Source organism: Vigna umbellata, chromosome 4, assembly GCF_029865625.1.
Source record: "Vigna umbellata cultivar VRB3 chromosome 4, Vumbellata_1.0, whole genome shotgun sequence".
Classification (NCBI taxonomy): Eukaryota; Viridiplantae; Streptophyta; class Magnoliopsida; order Fabales; family Fabaceae; genus Vigna; species Vigna umbellata.
This window is the reverse complement of record NC_142168.1, coordinates 24,356,348-24,374,710: the sequence shown is the minus strand read 5'-3', so window position 1 is coordinate 24,374,710 and position 18,363 is coordinate 24,356,348. Positions and strand designations below refer to the sequence as shown.

Here is an 18,363-nt window from a genome sequence, read left to right as displayed (position 1 = left end):
TTTTGCACTTTCGTTGTTCTCAAGATTTCGAGCACAGTTCGACAACAAGTTCGACGGCCACCAAGGATAATTTCTACTTCATTTAACAAAAATTTTTCACATTCATTAAATGTTTTAGTATGATTTTTTTTTTCATTTTGATTGATTATTTTCGTGCATAGACACTGTTTTGAACAACATGGATTTCTCTTTTTAATCTCACTAGAGGCTACTCCTCTACTTCAGCATTGACATCGCCCTTAAATATATATGGTTCGTTTGGTTTTTGGTTTTTAATGTATATTGCACTTTATTTATAAATTGGTTGTTAGATTTATTGAGCTTACCTCAAACGGACAGATTACTGTCTAAAGACAGTAATTGGTCTTTAAACCAGTTAGTTTTTCCCTTTAGTTAATTGTTTCCGTTTTTTTCCAAAAACTCTATAAATAGAGTTCTCCCCCTTTTTCATTTGCGTTGTAAAAAGACATAAGACACATGCTATTACAGAGAATAAATAAAGTGCGTATTTTTCTTACCTCCGACAAAGTTTCTGTGCTGACCGTGCTTTTTCTTTCACCAAACATTCATGGCTACATCGGTTTGGAAGGCACCACTCCACTTCTCTTTCTAGTGCCTGGTAGAGCCTTAAGCTCTTTCCCTGGTAGGCACCAAACATTCATGGCTACATCAGCAATTTTACCCAAGAGATATTTTATCTCTCTCACTCCAAGTCAATTGAGCCTTTAACTCCTCGTATATGCAGTGGCCATATTTTAATAAGATTTCATCTTGGCAATTTATTCTTTGCAAAATTTTGGATACCACCGTAGTGGCTGTAGGAAGAAGATGGCAAGTAAAAGTATATTTTGGAACCATAAAGAAGATGGCAAGTAAAAGTATATTTTGAAGTTCATATATAAATAGATAAACCATATAATTGTTTTGATAATTGATTGTAGTTGAAATTCACGAGAGATATAATTGTTCAATCACAACATTTTTTTATCTAAAATTAACAAGAAGTGTTCATACTTGTCTAGTCACAACTTTAATTGTAAATCAAGAATATTTTATAGAGTTAGACAAAGTCATCCAATTGTATCTCAATTGGTTGATTAAAATAAAAGCACGTAATTTATCAAGAAATATAAAAGTATTTTTTGGTTAAATTAAAAAGTAGCTTTGTAAAGTAAGTGTTTAGTGATTTAGTGAAATTATCTTATATTAATGAATTGGGTTATTAAACTCTAGCTACATTAAATTTAACAAATTTTCAATTAAAATATGAACACACACCATATAATGTTGGACACATCTAACTAGAAACTGCCAACTTCTAAATAAATATCATGACAATGAAACCATAGACAATTTTTGTGCGCAAATATGAATTGAAAGCAATGGTTGAGAAGCGTGAAAAGTACTATCAAGGGCTATATTCACTGTTTGACTTCTGTCTTTTTGGATATGAAAAATCTTGAGAGTTCCATCAACTTGTTTGACGAAATGCTAATTGTTTCTAGTTTTCTAATTTTTTTATCAAATCATTAACTCATTAATTTAATTTACTAATATGATCTAATAATTACCTCATAATGCTATCCAATTAGAATTTATTGCTACTACTCTTATCCAATTAGAATTTATTTTAGGACAAATTTCTTCTATATTCTAGCTTCTTTTTGTCTTTTTCCCTTTTGTTACATTTGTACACAAATTCTACTAATTGAGAATATTTTATTTTGTTACTATTCTGCATGTATAACTCTATGTATGACATTTACTAATACTTCTAATTACCCAAGTATATGATTTAATATTTTTGCAATTATTAGGTAGATAGTTAAACAACAATTATCATCATTCATCATGGACCCAGTTGCTCTTAGCCATTAGAATGATCAATATATACTCATGATTGTTGGTGTTTGTTGGATGTCTTTATGGTCTCATTAATCACTCTTGAAATTTGTGCTTCACATTTTACATTCTCTCATCTATTTACATATTTTGCATCTTATTAATTACATAATGTTGCTTTGCGTCATCTTCATTTCAAGGTTATAACTTTAAAACATAGTGTTGAAAAGTGGATAAATCTATTCTTATGAAATTATTTTAATTTTAGTTGAAGAGAAAGTGATAATATATTCAAATAAACTTTCAATATATTTAATCTTATAAAACTTTGTTTTAAAAATTTTATATATTATATATTAAGAAATCAATTTATCTTTAATCGATTTGAAAATTTTAAATGATAGAATCTTGTGTTATTTTTCAAACAAATACACTTTTTTTAATTTACTTTCAAACCCAAGTTAGCTAATAAAGTTAAGAGTATATATTACTTGAGATTTTCTAGAAAAAGAAATTGAGATTTTGTTTACAAATATCACAATAATGTTTTTTTTAAAACAAATCAAACAAATAATTGTTTTTAGATTACAGTATTTCAGCACCAACTTCCAATTTTGTAATAACTCAGCTCAGAAATTTGTTGAAGGGTCGTTATCATCAACATAAAGTACGGTACATGTTCAATCACTATTTATAGGTAATTTATTACTTATATATATATTTATATATATATATATATATATATATATATACATATATATATATATGTATATATATACATATATATATATATATGTATATATATACATATATATATATATATATGTATATATATACATATATATATACATATATATATATACATATATACATATACATATATATACATATACATATATATACATATATATATATATATATATACATATATGTATATATAGTGTGAAGATTAAAGAGAAGCGGCTATAAAATGAGTCTTATATTTTCTTTTGCTGACAGTTTTAATTCAGAGACAGAAGAAAATAACACAGAATGAGCAGAAGAAAGGGTTCTGCGTTTTCATCTGCTTCAACTGCTGAACAAGTTACTGAAGGAATCGATGCCACTGCCCTCACTGCTATTGTTACAGGTGTTTACTTCTTTTTCTTCTTTTTAACAAATCGATGTTTCAATTTTCTCTTCCTGGTATGTATATCATGTTGCAAATTTTGGAATCTGTTTTTCATTTTGTTTGTACATTTATGTTGTTGTTGACAATGAGAACAAACAGGTGCAACGAGTGGTATTGGCAGTGAAACTGCTCGTGTTCTTGCGATGCGTGGTGTTCATGTAATAATGGCGGTCAGAAATTTGGTTACTGCAAAAGATGTAAAAGAAGCAATACTTAAAGAGATTCCTAATGCTAAACTTGATTACATGGAGTTAGACCTTAGTTCAATGGCATCTGTTCGAAAATTTGCATCGGACTTCATTTCATCTGGCCTTCCATTGAACATTCTTGTGTAAGTATTATCAACTTCTCACATTGAGACTTATTTGAATTATTGATCAATTTTTTTATTTAAAAAAAACAATACTAGCTGTAAGTATGAGTTAATGATATCTATTTTAAGCTAGTTATAATTTATTATATAATTTACTCAACCAATTAATGTATATGAGAATAAAATATAATTAGATATAATAGATAATATATATAATTAGTTATTTTGTTTCTCTTATTGAATATTGCTTTCTTTTTTATTTGTGGATATATATTTTGCTTCAATGAATTCTTTTAACTTTTTATGTGAAATAGAAGTGATTATCTGCATTTATTTTAATAAGATGTTTTTTTTCATGTGAATAAAAATTCTAACTATATTTATGTAAAATGAAAATAATTATTTACAATAATAAGGAAATATTTGTGACATGTAAAGAAGAATAAGGAAGATCGAATGGATAGGTTTGGGTCAAAGGTTAAGATTGACTGACTCATGACGAAGGTCGAGAAGGGTCAATCAAGTCAAAGATTGAGATTGACTAGTCTCAATTGAGATGGACTGATCTAAACTAAAGGTTGAGATTGATCAGTTTGGGTCAAAAAGGCCGGACTAAGGCTAAAGGTTGTGACGAGTGGATCGAGTCAAATATTGAAACAAATCAATTAAGATCAAAGGTCGAGATGGATTAGTATGAACTGCAAGTCGAAATAAATAAACCTATATCGTAGGTTGAGTTGGTTTGTAGGCCAAAAGTTAAGACAAGTTATCATGGGCCTAAGATTGAGATTAATAATTGTGTTTTTTGAGTGGTTATTTAACTCATTCTCATTTGAGATTTATTTGAACTATCATCCATATACTAGTACTTATTAGATACATGTATAACTTAAATTGGATGTTGATATTATATTTTTGTAAAATGGTTAGAGCATCCCAAATGCTTTGTTATTATATTTATTATTCTTTGTTTGTTGATAGAAAAAAAAACATGAAAAGGAGAAAAGAAGAAATAAAGGAAGAAGAAACTATTTGCTAATAGAATGTTTCAAATAAGAATCAGTTACACAAATCACTAAAGAATACAGGTTTATAAAGAGAAGCAAAGGCCAACGGATATAGAAAACATAACAAAAAAACCAAAAAAATTAGATGATGTAATAGCCATTATCAAACCAAACGACATAATGTCATTGTCTAGAATTTCAATATTTTCTAATGTTTTTATGTTGATATTGTCTGAACTTTGATTCTGTTTAATACTTTTATGTTAGTGTCATCTATAAGGTTTTAATATGTCTGATATTTTAATGTGTTGTGTTAGTAATTCGGGTTTTATATATATATATATATATATATATATATATATATATATATATATATATATATATATATATATATATATATATATATATATATATATAATAAATAAATAATTAAACATGTTATGGTTATTATATTATTAAATATTAAAGTGATTTAATTAATTATATTTATAGCTAAAAGATATATGTTATGAAATATTAATCGTGTAAATATTATACATAATATTCTAATTTGAGGTGGTTCAAATTAAGAATAGTGATTTTTATAAAAGATAATCAACAAAAATTACATATAGAGGTGATGATCCACGTATGTAAGCATGTACGTATTATTACTGTTTTTTTTTTTTCTTTATCACGTTGTAGAGAAAATCAAGAAAAAAAATCTAGAATGTTCTATAGTTGAAAGATTAAATACTTTTTATCTATCTTGTTCTTGATGGCCATTGACTACATATACTTTCGTTTACTATTCTATGAGCTAACGAGGATTGCTTCATTAATGAAAAGTTTATTACTCATTATTATTAATCTAACAATTTGGACAATAGCCATCATTTAGAGCTTTGAAATATTGTATGATATTTTGATGGTTGTGATACTTTGATTTTGTTGAAATTCTGAAAGTCAACTTAAGATAATAACTCCAAACATGTGAGTATTACACATGGGATTAGGTTTTTATTTATAAGAAATTATTTGCATATGTGAGCTATAATGATGTCTATTTTAAGTTCAATTACATTTTGACGATTGAAATAGCTTGTTGTGATAATTGAACGTGGAAAAATTGAGTAGATATACAATAATAAATTCTCTTTATATACATTTATATTTGTTAGTTTATAATTTATCAAAAACTTTTCACACTCTTACATTTTTCATTCTTCATCCGACTATGAATTGCATCGTCTTATGCAATGCCTATTCAGTCTTATACTGATAAATATATTAAAACTATACTGATATTGCGCTTTATTTCTTGCAATTTAAGAAACAATGCAGGAATATTTGGAACCCCTTTCACGCTGTCTGAGGACAATATTGAACTGCAATTTGCTACGAATCATATAGGTATGTAGAAACTATACAATGTAGTCCTTCTAAAACCTCGTAATATATAGTTAGGGATAGTTTAAAACATAATGTGACTCTTTCCGAGACAGTTAAAGAGTCTAAAATACACTTAATAAACTTAAGAATGATATTTTTTTTAACATTATTTTAAAAACCTAAAACAATTAATATTAAAAAAAATTTAAATTTATTTTTAAAGTCTAATAATTAGTATTGAAAAAATATTTTGGGATCTTTTTTATAGGTTCAAAACAAAGAGTCGATCTAGAATCTTCTAATTTGTTTTGTTTATATATAATGCAGGGCATTTTCTTTTAACAAATCTGTTGTTTGATACTATGAAGAAAACAGCACATGAAAGTAAGCGAGAAGGAAGAATTGTTAATGTCACTTCTTGTGCTCATCGATTATCTTATCGTGGAGGAATCCGTTTCGATAAAATTAATGATGAATCAAGGTAAGAAGTTGTCCCAATACAAATTATGATAAATTAATTATGCGAAAATTTTCTTTTTCTTTTTTTTTTGGAAGATGGATTTATCTATTAAAAATCAACCAATCACATAAAAAATTGACACAATTTTCAATCTAAAATTTTAATGCAATAGTTAATGAGTTTTTACTTTTATATAATATTTTATTTTATCATTTTTATTTAATGTGACTTAAACTCAATTCCCAATACTTTTAAATAGTGAGTCAATTCAGTCCGTCATTGAAAAAAATGTAATTTTTTATACGGGTTAGTTTTCAACCTGGTTCACACCGGCTCATTCGGGTTGAACCTTTGATGAGCCGGATTAATTTACCAACCTATCAAATTTAATTTAATTATTTATTATTTTGTGTTTCAATATTATTAATTAACATTTCTTTTATTACGTTATAGATGAGAGATAAAAAAAGATGTTTCAAGAGAAAAAAATATAATAGATTTATCTAATATTCTAATTAATTAATATTATAGTGTTACGCAGGATACGGGTTTTATGTTGTTCATTATTTCTGGTTCTTTGTGCACAGTTATAGGAAATTTTGTGCATATGCTCAGTCAAAGCTTGCTAACGTTTTACATGCCAATGAACTTGCAAGACGTCTTAAGGTATGTTAATATCTATGGTATTGCATCATAATTCATGTTTGTTGTATCCATTAGTTTATCTAAATTTCTATGAAACATGGTAATTTACTTGTTTAATATGGTGAGCAGGAAGATGGAGTAGATATTACTGCTAATTCTGTTCATCCAGGAGCCATTATCACCAATATTGATCGTTACTACGTTCACTCTGGTAACTACAATAAAGCTTAGTTGCTACATCAATCCACGTTGTTTTCAGCTTTCTATTTCTTTCATTTCTTTTCAGCAATTGTTTCTGCAAGTGTATTTCCATGAATGAAAGTTGCATGCATATGTTTTATGCAGGACTTGCAGCTATACTTAAGAAGTTTATAGGTTTTGCATTTAAAAATGTCGAACGGGTAAGTTAGTTAAATTAAACATTAAATATGTTTTTATTTTTTAACTTTAAGTAAAAATTGAAAATAGTATATTTTAAAATTTTTGATCTAATTTAGTTATCTAACTTTAGAAATATATGAATTTAATCTTTTTAACTAAATTTTGTCAAGTTTATTTAACATTTTAAATACGTTTTGTGATAGTATTTGAGTTGTTTTATAACCTTTTAACTTAGAAACATGTTTAAAATACTAAATAAACTTAATAGACTTTGGTTAAAATGACTAAATCTACAGTTTTAAAAACTAAATTGGTCTAAAGTTTCGAAAAGGAATAAATTTTAATTTTTAAAGTTAAAAAACTAAAAACATAATTAACTTTTAAATTAATACGGTCTATTTACATATAATACATCTCTCTAAAGGTTTTCTAAATTATATTTTAAATTAGTCAGTAACCTATTTTAATGAAAAGGCATTAATTTTTCCTTTATCTTGTCCGATGTTTTTGCAGGGAGCATCAACAACGTGTTATGTAGCATTGCAGCCTGAAGTTAAGGGAATTAGTGGAGAGTATTTTGCAGATAATAGAATGGCGAAAGTAGGGTCAAAAGGAAGGGATATTGAGTTGGCTAAGAAACTCTGGGATTTCAGCATGAATTTGATCAACTGAGTACTTTGTGTCAACGTTAATTAGAGTGCACATTTCAGCCCTAAAACTTTTTAATTCATGCTCCAAAATTTGAATGCACGAGGAACGGGGTAAAAGAAAACAACACATTTGTCATTACTTCTAGCCTTTAAGCTTCTTCAAATCTCAGTTCCTGAAATTTTTTTTTGAAGTATTTGTTGTTATATAGCCTAAAAATGGTGATATGATGCTTTAAAGTTGACAAATGTAAATTAATCATGGTATAAGACAAAATAGATCTCAATTATGATAAAGTTGATAAGAAATAGACTATAAACTTAACTCAATCACACGACTTTAAATCTAATTCAATCTTACAAAACTAACATGTGAGATAAGGTTTGTACGCATTTATATTATAAAGGTTTAATCATTCACAAAGTCCCTATTTTCGCGTGGAATCTCAATTAGGTCCCGTTGTTTTTGAAAATCTCAATTGGGTCCCAAATTTATGAAAATTGCAACAATTGGATCATTTCCGTTAAATTGTCTCCAATGGTGTTAGTGTGTGTTTGACGTGACACGCTGTAGTCAGTTTCTTAACTGACGTTGCTGACTGAAGCAGGGACAGCTGAAGCACGTGAATGATTAAACCTTTTTGCGTTATATCACTCTCGGTGTTATACCACTCTTTGCAAACCAAAGAAATCGAGCTTTTGTCCTTTCAAGATTTCAACATCCCTAGAATTCTTTCCAATACCTCATAAGGAAAAGTGGAGTTTGATTTTGGATTATCCCTCTTTCTCCTACACTCCATCTTCAACTCAAGAATAGAGAGACAAAAAAAGAGCCAAATTTTCCGACACCGTGTGGATCAACAATGAGATTTTTAAGCAGCCACCTTGTCAAATTATGGTAAAGCAACCAATGAAAAAGGAAGACTCAAACAAAGTGAACTTAAGGAGCAGAAAAAGAAACGCGTACAAGGAAAAAGGGTTTGCAGAGAGCAGCAAATTGTCAATGACAATAAATAATTCCCAAAAAGAAAGTGTAAAAGCAGTGAAAGAAAAGAAAGAAATTTGCTGAGTGAACTCTCCAAAGTTGAAAAAGAACCTGCTGCTATGTACCCTTCACTGTTGACTGCAAAGGTACCTGCTTTCAGCCATGTTTTTTTTTAACACAAAAAAACAACATAATTTAAGAGCATTCGGAACTGAAACAAAAATTTGGAGACCCAAATGAGCTTGATGGAATCTGCGATCCGTTAAGAGGTGGAAGGAGATCCAGAAGGTATATATTTATATGGGTGTATGTGAGAGGAGGAAGGAGACAGAAAAGGTTAGGTCACTGAAAATTGGGATCTTTTTCCCTATATAGAAACTTCTCAAATCACTTCTATGACGACAACTGCACATACTCTGTCAAGGTCAACTTGGATTAAACCCTAAATCCCCAAAATGATACTCCAATTTGTGAAATGGAATGAACTGTGGACGAACCCTAGAAGTACTCAGAAGAATCTCAATCCCTAATTCGATCAAATAAAAATCAGAATCCCAATTTTGGTTTAAAACTTTCATTTTCTGTTTACTTAAAAAATTTTATTATCCACGTGCTTCAACTACCTCTGCTTCAGTTAGCCACGTCAGTTGAAACTGACTACAACGTGCAACGTCAAACACACACTAACGCCGTTGGAGACAATTTAACGGAAAGGATCCAATTGTTGCAATTTTCATAAATTTGGGACCCAATTGAGATTTCCAGAAATAACGGGACTAAATTGAGATTCCATGCGAAAATAGGGACTTCGTGAATGATTAAATCTATTATAAATTGATCTTATTTCTAATAGACGTGGGACTTTTAATAATTTCTAATTTAAATTCTACATGACAGTGGTTTAGAATAATGGTGAGACTAGTTAAACAAAATACAATGGTGTGAATTGTTATTTTATTTCTTAATTTGTCTACTACTTTACATTTTTGGATGAATGAACTCAAATTAAATAAAATCTAAACTTAGTTAAAAGTTAATGCAGTCAAAAATTTACTTTGTGGATGTGTTGTGAGTTAAAAAATTCAATCCAATTAAAATCAAGAGTGAATTCATGATTTATATTTAAACTGAAATTATTTTTAATATATTCACATGTAAAAGTTGGTTTCAAAATATCAATAGGTAAACCGAACTTAGATAAAGAGTGATGTAAAACTATTTGGAGAGATCGAGAGATGCTAAAATAGTCAGTATTACCTTGTAAGTAATACAAGAAATTCGTAAAAAAATTATGGGGAGATGTCAATTTTAATGCTTGAAAAAACATTTACTTTAATATGTGTAGCTATAGACATATTTAATCATTACCTATACACAATTTTAATCTAAATTTTAAATAAGATTATAGAAATAAGTTTATAAATATGTAATAACACGCGTATCACAAGTTTATAGTTATGAATAAAAAGAGTCGTAACCTACAGATAAGCTTACAAAATAATTTTAATCCATTAAACATTGCATAAGATTGATGCAATTAAAGGAAGAAAGATAGTGAGAGTGTATTTCTACAAACAAAAGGAAGATTTGCAGTAATTTAACTTAAATAGAAAAGACTATATAAACCATATGGCAGATACGAAGCTGCTTCGCTATTAATAATCACTTTAACTAACTTTCTAAACCCAACAATGCAAGAAAATAAATATTTATATAAGTAAAACTTAGTGTTAATAAGTAAAAGTCGATATTAATAAATAATCATATTTTAAATTCTAAAATTGTATATTAACACAAAATTCACTAGTATTGACTTTGAAGACCGACTTAAAATAAGTTAAATCGATTTTATGTAATATTAACTAATTAAATTTTAAACTTATAATGTATTTATAGAGTTGAAGATATTGTGTAAAGAGTTTTTTTTTTTTACTTTCCAAACTTCTTCAATTTGGTACTCGTCTTTCAAACCTCTTTTGTTCTTCTGGTACTCGTTCTTTACATAATGAGTTCTTTTGTTTTTATATGCAGAAGACTCTCCAAAGCTCAAATTAATGCTTTGAGTCAGAAATTCTGGTCAAAGTATGGTTAATGCAAAAAGTGAAGTTAAAACTCAATTAAAGTAATATTTATAAGAATATTTTACTAACCATGGATCTTTACTTGTATGGACCTCAATGATGGGTCCATTGGCCTAATGGTCCTTTTACTTGTGGTGATGTGCAACTAGTTTTGACTAAGTTAAGTGGTATGCTAACGTTTTTTGACGAACAAGGATAGGTATAGGTAGGCGACACTCAGCTCTAATGAGGAGCGTGTCCATCAGCGGATGACACCTAGTCTTTGGTTTGGGCACTAATACAGTCAGGGGAAACAACAACGGTTATTTTCACCTATAGACAGCGATTTTGGAACCGAGACATATACAGGCGAGGCAAAAGGAGTACGATTTTACCTCGGTTCAAAAGTAACCGAGGCAGTAAGATTTTGCGCCCTTTTTTCTTTTAAGGACTTTTCGCCTCGGTTCTCTTTTGAACCGAGGCAGTATCTTGAAAAAATTAATAAAAAAAACTAGCCAATAAAATAAATTTAATACTCAAACTCATTTTCAAATTTACTACCTTTATACGGTATTGCCTTTGTATTCCCTGCAAGCAAAGATTCCTAAAACAAAGAATATTATATAATCAAATACACTACTTATAGACTTACCTATATTATCTAATTCTCTAACTTTCAACACTGGAATCCCACATTGAACTGCTGTTTAGGACTCTAAGTTACAAGTGCAAGTAACTTCCAATCTTAAAGAAAAAACTATATATTATGCAAAATCGAACTCAACAATGGTGATGGTTGTGTACAAGTCAGGTTCTGTCGTTAAGGAGTAGTTGAATTGAACATATCTACTCTCATGGCCTTGTAATATGCATCTTCTGCATTTGCCAACCGACTCTGGAACATTGTCCATTCCTTTTTACACCTCTCCCTCACCTACCACCAACACCATGGACATGATTCATCAACATGCATATTACTATTTAGTAATCGAAGTATTTGAATAATATAACAAGTATAATGTTCAACAACTATGCAAGCAAAACATTATATAGATGTGAGAAAGAGAGATAAAATTGTATGAAACAGGTATAATATAACATACCCCTTGCCATGGTGCCTTCCCAGATTCTGATTCTCCCTAAAAAAAACACAGAAAAACATGCATATCGTACATCGACAATAAGAGTGCAACTAATGAGACTAACATCAATAACCATAGAAACATGCATATGGTAAATCTTACCTGATTAAGATGCAACCCAGAGCTCAAAAGCTCATTTGGAAGAGAGCAATCAATTTATACATCAAGAAAATGTTTACACAACAAACCAGTTTTCTACTTTGTCCCTTCAAAAGCAGCTCTAGCATGCGCCTGAATGAAAAATAGCAGAAAATTCAGGATCTCTGTTACAGAAGTTCAGTCAAAAAACTTAAAATAACAGACCTCTTGTTATTGACGAGCATAAGTTGTTAAATTCGCCTCTTGCTTGTGAAGACTACTTTGAAGATCATTTAGTAATGAATCAGCTTCTAAGGCAATTCCTTTAAAAAGTTGAACCACATAAATTAAGTTAAAAAGGACCAGAAATCTTAATTAATCAACTTTAAGGTCAAAGACAACTTACATCCTCCAAGGCAGATGAATGCTTGGCTAGTTCAGATTTCAAGTTCTGTTCTTAGTTCAATAGCACGCTCTGATGCAGGAGATCATCTAATGCAGCATTCTCAAGCTCTGCTCTTAGTTCAATAGCACGCTCCACAATTTCTTTCTCTAGAAAAGGCATGAAAAGTTGTTAAAATTAAAAAGATTGGAAGTATGCTCTACACGTGTAGCAATATTCAACCAATGCTTTACACGTGTATCAAAAGATTGGAACTATGACCTAAGGCATGAAACAAGTAGCATTGGAACCGACACATAAAACGTATTTAATAAAGAACACACAAACGACACAATTACTAACTAGATTTTAGGAGATTTGATATCAAAAATTCCTTTTCCATAATTGTTGCATTTGCTTGTTTGTGCCTCTTCTCAAGATCAAATAGCGACTGGTCATTTTATTCCAAACTTTTTTGAAAATATAAATGTCAGAAGTAAGTTGAATTCTTGAATAAATAAAAATTCTGGAACTAAAGAAAATCACTAAACGAAACCCTCCGCCGCGGCGGAGACGGGGAGGCAAGCGAAGAGCAAGCGCTCGAGGGCAACGACGATGGAAGGGTTTTCGAGCAGGAGCCACTTGAACTGGAGAGAGGACCAGACGCCGAGGAGAAAGATGGTGTGGGCGCAGAGGAAAGAGGCGATGACAACCACAACGACGGAGGAGTTAAAGGCGGCGAGGAGGGAGAAGGAGGCAGAGAGGAAGAAGGCGAGCTAGGCAAAGATAAGGGAGATCATTAAGCCAACGACGAGGTTGGCGGCGACGGGGGTGCCACTGAGGTCGAGGAGGAATAAGGCGGATGGAATTAGGGCGATGGTGATCTGGTAGTTGTGGGCAAATGATGAGGGGGTTTGGAGGGATCTAGAGGAGGCGGAGGAAGCGGAGGTGGAAGAGACGCTATTGCCGTGGACGTGATGCGACGGCGAAGGGTGGGAGTCGTTAGGGTTTGGGGAGGAGGAGAAGGAGGGGGCATTGTTGGATGAGGAGGGTGAAATGCGCGAGGACAAGCGAGGACAGGGTTATGGAAAGATAGGGTATATTGCCTCGGGTCCCAGTGGACTTAGGCATTCTCAGGGTGTTAAGGCATCGGGTGGGGTTTGAACCGAGGTCATATTATCTATATGCCTCAATTCCCCTTCAACTGGGTCAGAAAAGTTAACCTAAACTACAAAAATTCCATCACTTTCTTATAGATTTCGGTTCCGCCTCAACGGAAGCCTAATGTGCGAATTCAAATCCAGTTTTTTTACTAGTGGGGGAACATGATACTCGACGTCCGACCATTAATATTCATTATATAACGTATTGAGCTTAATCCTTTATGGTGCAATCCTTAGTCTTTCGTAGATAGCTTAACCTTTACAAAGTATTCAATAATTGACATGCAACCTCTATTGGATACAAGGTACCCAGTATCAGGTATCTAGTATGATAAAAGTAGTGTTGAATAAAATAAGCAATTTGTAAATGTTAAGGTTGTATACTATTTTATACAACTTGAAAACAGTGTCGGACGAAAATGTGATTAACATTTCAAAATGTTTAAGACAAAACTTTATTAAAATGTTGTATCTTTTAAACCCTATGTTACTCAAATAATAGACTTATGAGGCCAAATGCTTAGTACATAAAACATCCCAAACGCTTTATAACATTTGTAACATTAAATGCATGTACGATTTGTACCTCTTTGTTTATGATGTTTTGTTTCTCTTTATTTGTGCATATAATGACAATACCAATGTTTACTAAAGTTCTATACAAGATGAGAAAGACGTTAAGAAATAAGAAAATATTTTTGGAATGTTTCCTTAATACTTTTTTCTCTAAGGAAGTCATACATGCCACCTCTGCGAAAAGCATTGTTGCTTTCACGTTACCTAGCACTAGACTTCGTATATAAAGACTACCTGTCTTCGCTGAAATCAACTCTCTTTGAGTAACAAATCTTTCTCAAAGAAAGTTATAAAAATAGGATTGGATGAAGAGGAGAATACACACATTTATATATCTTTGAATCTTACGTTATAATCCTCTTTCTAAGCTTCTATTGTCTAATATTTTCTTTGGTTAAGAAAAATTCTTACAAATCTTCATATTTCATTATACTGAAAATACACTCTTTTCAAGACCTTTAATTTGTATTTGTTTTTCTAAAACACTTTTGTCATGTTTGTAAATTTTGAAGAAAATTAACATATTTAATTTTTTAGTTCAGTTGAGTTAAACGATTTAATTAGGAGACTAGTATTGAATCAAGAGTGAATAAAATTGTTTATGCAATTGGATTAAACCAATGGTCATACATATTATAATTTATTAAAGATTAGTGCAACTCCTTTACTGTATTTAAGAGATAACTAGTTTATTTATTTACTTTCGTAAACGCTTTTCTCCGGATAAAAAACTTAAATATTTAATACTTATTTGTGAATTTTCTTTTAAAACTATATAATTCTATAATTTTTCCTGTGTTTCATTCTCTTTATATAAATATATATTATTTTATTATTTTCTTAAAATATATGAAGGAACCCACTGGTCTCAATAATTTAATATATTTAATAATTGATTCAACTAAATGTTAATTCATGCATAAATGCATTGTATTGATGTGAAACTCCAATTCTGATAGGATAATAAATAAATCAGTCTTTATGATTGTTTTATTCTAAATATTGTGAGATGTTTTCATTTCTATATGCTTTTTTTTTTTTCATAATCTACATATATGTCATGAATCTCATATTTTTGTTTAGACTTTGCTTAACTAATATATTTTTCCTTTTAATTAGTTTGTGTATAACTGCATGGTCTAACCTTATAAATCCCACTTTTAAGGATAAAAAACAAATAAATGATATACATAAAAGAGACAAAAATTTGTTTAACCATTTAAGAAATAAACGAGGAAGTTCAAAGAATCATTATAACTTTTTTTTATTGTAATATCCTACATTCGAAGAACTTTTTTTATTATTTCAGTTACTGTTTAAAAGAAATTCTTGAAATTTTCTTGATTTCTGCATTTAAACATTCGTATGTGACCATTAAAAGAGACTACTATTTATTTATTTATGAAATATTGATAGAGTAATAATAGTGATAAAAAAAATATTACATTACAAGTAAATTATTTATCATATTAAAGTGTAACAATTCTCTTTCTGGAAACAAACAAAACAGGGATGGAAGTAAGTGTCAGCTTTTATGAAGAACCTACTTGGATAGTTGAGAAGTTCCCAAAAAACGAAGGTAGCTGAGACGATAAATCAACATTCATGGCTGCTTATCATTTTGTTTCTAAATTAAACTAAATTATATATCTATTTAATCTTTATATTTAATTAAACTATGTAAACTATCTATTATGTAAAATATTTTTATAAAATAAATGACATGTAAAATAATCATCATTTAATGATTTACATTATTTTTATAAAACAAAAATAAAAAAAATAATATATCTTTTAATTTAAAAACGAATCATTTTAAAAATAATTTACAATAAAGAAAATAACTTACTCAAGAAACAATTATATATAAATTAAAAGATAATAAAAAATAGTTGAAAATACACATTAATTGATAGGTTGAAAAAAATAAATTAAAATTATAAACTAATAATAAAATATTTTATAAATAATAATTAACATAAAACAAATTGCTTATATAATAATAATAATAATAATAATAATAATAATAATAATGTTAAATTTATACTCATGGTTTACTTTTGCTAATGCAAAACTCATACTTTTTTATATTTTAACTATTAGACAAGATAAGGCACTTTTTTTTCATATATATTGTAATTGACATCTGAAGCTGAAAGGTTTAGGCATTACTAAAAGCATGGATTGAGAATTTAAAATAAAATACTGAAAATTATGTAAAACCTATATCTTCATAAAATCATTTCTCTATTAATATCCTTAACTACCACGATTAAGACACTTAGCTGTATTTATCAAAATATTATTAAAAAATGTACTGTCAAATTTTAATGAGTTTACTCGTCAAAACAATTGCTACACACACCAAAAATATATATTTATAATATAAGAAAGTAGACATTAATTATATATAGTCTCTCACCAACCAAATAGCAGAAAAGGCAAAGAAAGTTTTCCATCACATTAAATTTTTTGTGTTAATGCACAGAATTCATTAATTTGTATCAGTGGCAGCAAGCTCTTAAATTTCTTTCCTCCTGCTAGTCTCAACTAATTTTTTGTCCTTTCTTAAAAGGAAAATTTTACATGAACATCTAATTTTTTTTAACTCTATAATACACTTAAATAGAAAATTAATACTTTTAATATCACCCTTCTAAAAAAGGCTTTAATTTTAATTACTTTAATTTTTTTTTCATTTTATAATATTCCAATGTATTAAGTCTAACTTATTAATGGCAAATTCTAATGAACATTAACTGAACTAATGAATAATATTTCATTAGATAATATTTCAATAACTGAAATATCCAATAATATTTCAATTTTAATCAAATGGATAATATTTTAACAAAAAATGAACTAATGAAAAATATAAAAAAAGTTAAATATATTTTAAGTTCTGTAATAAAAGATTGAAGCTGTACTGTTTGAGTGAAATAGTGAGAAGAAAGATGATTTATGCATGAAAGCAAACCAAAGATCTGCTTTATTATTGTCAGCTTCGGAAATATCATCTTCTTTGTGTTCTGTACTTTGATTGATAAAGTCAAGTACAGATACATTAATTAAAAAGAGATAATTATCTTCAACTATTACATTATAGGTAAAAAGAAGAGTATTATATGCGACTTTTTCATAATCAAATTCATGAGATCAAAAAAATATTTTTTTTTAAAAAAGTTGAAGTTGTCACTTAGTAAAGACTTTTTTTACACGTTAGTTATTTTGAATATTTTACATTATTAATATTTTGAATAAACATATCTTAACATTCAAATTTATTAATAAATTGGTCAACTTAACAATGAAATTAAATTTTGAGAATTTTATTTATTTATTGATTTTGCCACATTTTTTTTCTTCATTGTTATGAATATTTGTACGAATTATCCTTTATTAACGTATAATATAAAAATATATTACACGTTCACTATAGTAAAAATAAAAGAAAAATACAAACAAAAATGGAATGATAAGTTAACATAAAGCCAAAACATTGTAATAACTTATGTATATTTATAAGTTTCACGTTTCACTCTCACCTTTAAAATGTTATATACAATTAAGAGATTTATGTGACTTTGTAATAACTACAAAATATTATATATATATATATATATATATATATATATATATATATATATATATATATATATATATATATATATATATATATATATATATATATATATCTTTTTCTATCTTTTGTTTCTATCCCCTAAAAAATCTTTTAAATAAAAATAATAGTAAACCATTATATCTTATAATATTTTTTTAAATAAATCCTTTTAAAATGATTAATTATCATCTAACTTATTTATTTTTCTTAGTTATTATAATTTTACAGGATCTTACATCGAACATTACTATAGGTTTGACATAAATGAACCAATTTATGTAGACACTACTAGGTTCGACGTTAAAAAGTCTCCAGCAATAAAACAAAGCTATAATGAAATGAGAATTTTTTTAACTAGTTTCAATTAAACGTGTACCATATCAAATGAAGGATTTTGATAAAGTTGAGAATTTTAATTGAGTAAATAAACAGAATCCATGTTGAGGGTAAACCATGAGAATCTTAATAGCAGCACTAGTACAAAAATATTGTACAACGTTAGTGTTTTTTGGTCTTTC

General features: G+C 28.6%; 1 protein-coding gene and 1 long non-coding RNA gene across 3 annotated transcripts; one reads left to right on the top strand and one right to left on the bottom strand.

The window, feature by feature from the left end:
• The first annotated feature begins 2,799 nt into the window (after positions 1-2,799).
• On the top strand, positions 2,800-8,031 carry LOC124832212 (short-chain dehydrogenase TIC 32, chloroplastic-like). The gene is made up of 8 exons (XM_047306362.2): positions 2,800-2,971; positions 3,113-3,344; positions 5,646-5,725; positions 6,032-6,185; positions 6,752-6,830; positions 6,939-7,020; positions 7,155-7,210; positions 7,704-8,031. The coding sequence occupies exons 1-8, from the start codon at positions 2,875-2,877 to the stop codon at positions 7,860-7,862; spliced, it is 939 nt and encodes a 312-aa protein (XP_047162318.1). The 5' UTR covers positions 2,800-2,874; the 3' UTR covers positions 7,863-8,031.
• A 3,452-nt stretch (positions 8,032-11,483) lies between these two features.
• LOC148199655 (uncharacterized) lies at positions 11,484-13,679 on the bottom strand. Of its 2 annotated transcripts, none has more exons than XR_015786113.1 (6): positions 12,848-13,679; positions 12,509-12,654; positions 12,328-12,425; positions 12,127-12,255; positions 11,986-12,021; positions 11,484-11,816 (listed from the first exon to the last, which is right to left on the bottom strand). It is a non-coding gene; the product is annotated as an uncharacterized LOC148199655 (long non-coding RNA). The 2 variants fall into 2 exon arrangements; XR_015786112.1 differs by having other exon boundaries at positions 12,213-12,255; positions 12,848-13,662.
• Between the last annotated feature and the right edge of the window lie 4,684 nt (positions 13,680-18,363).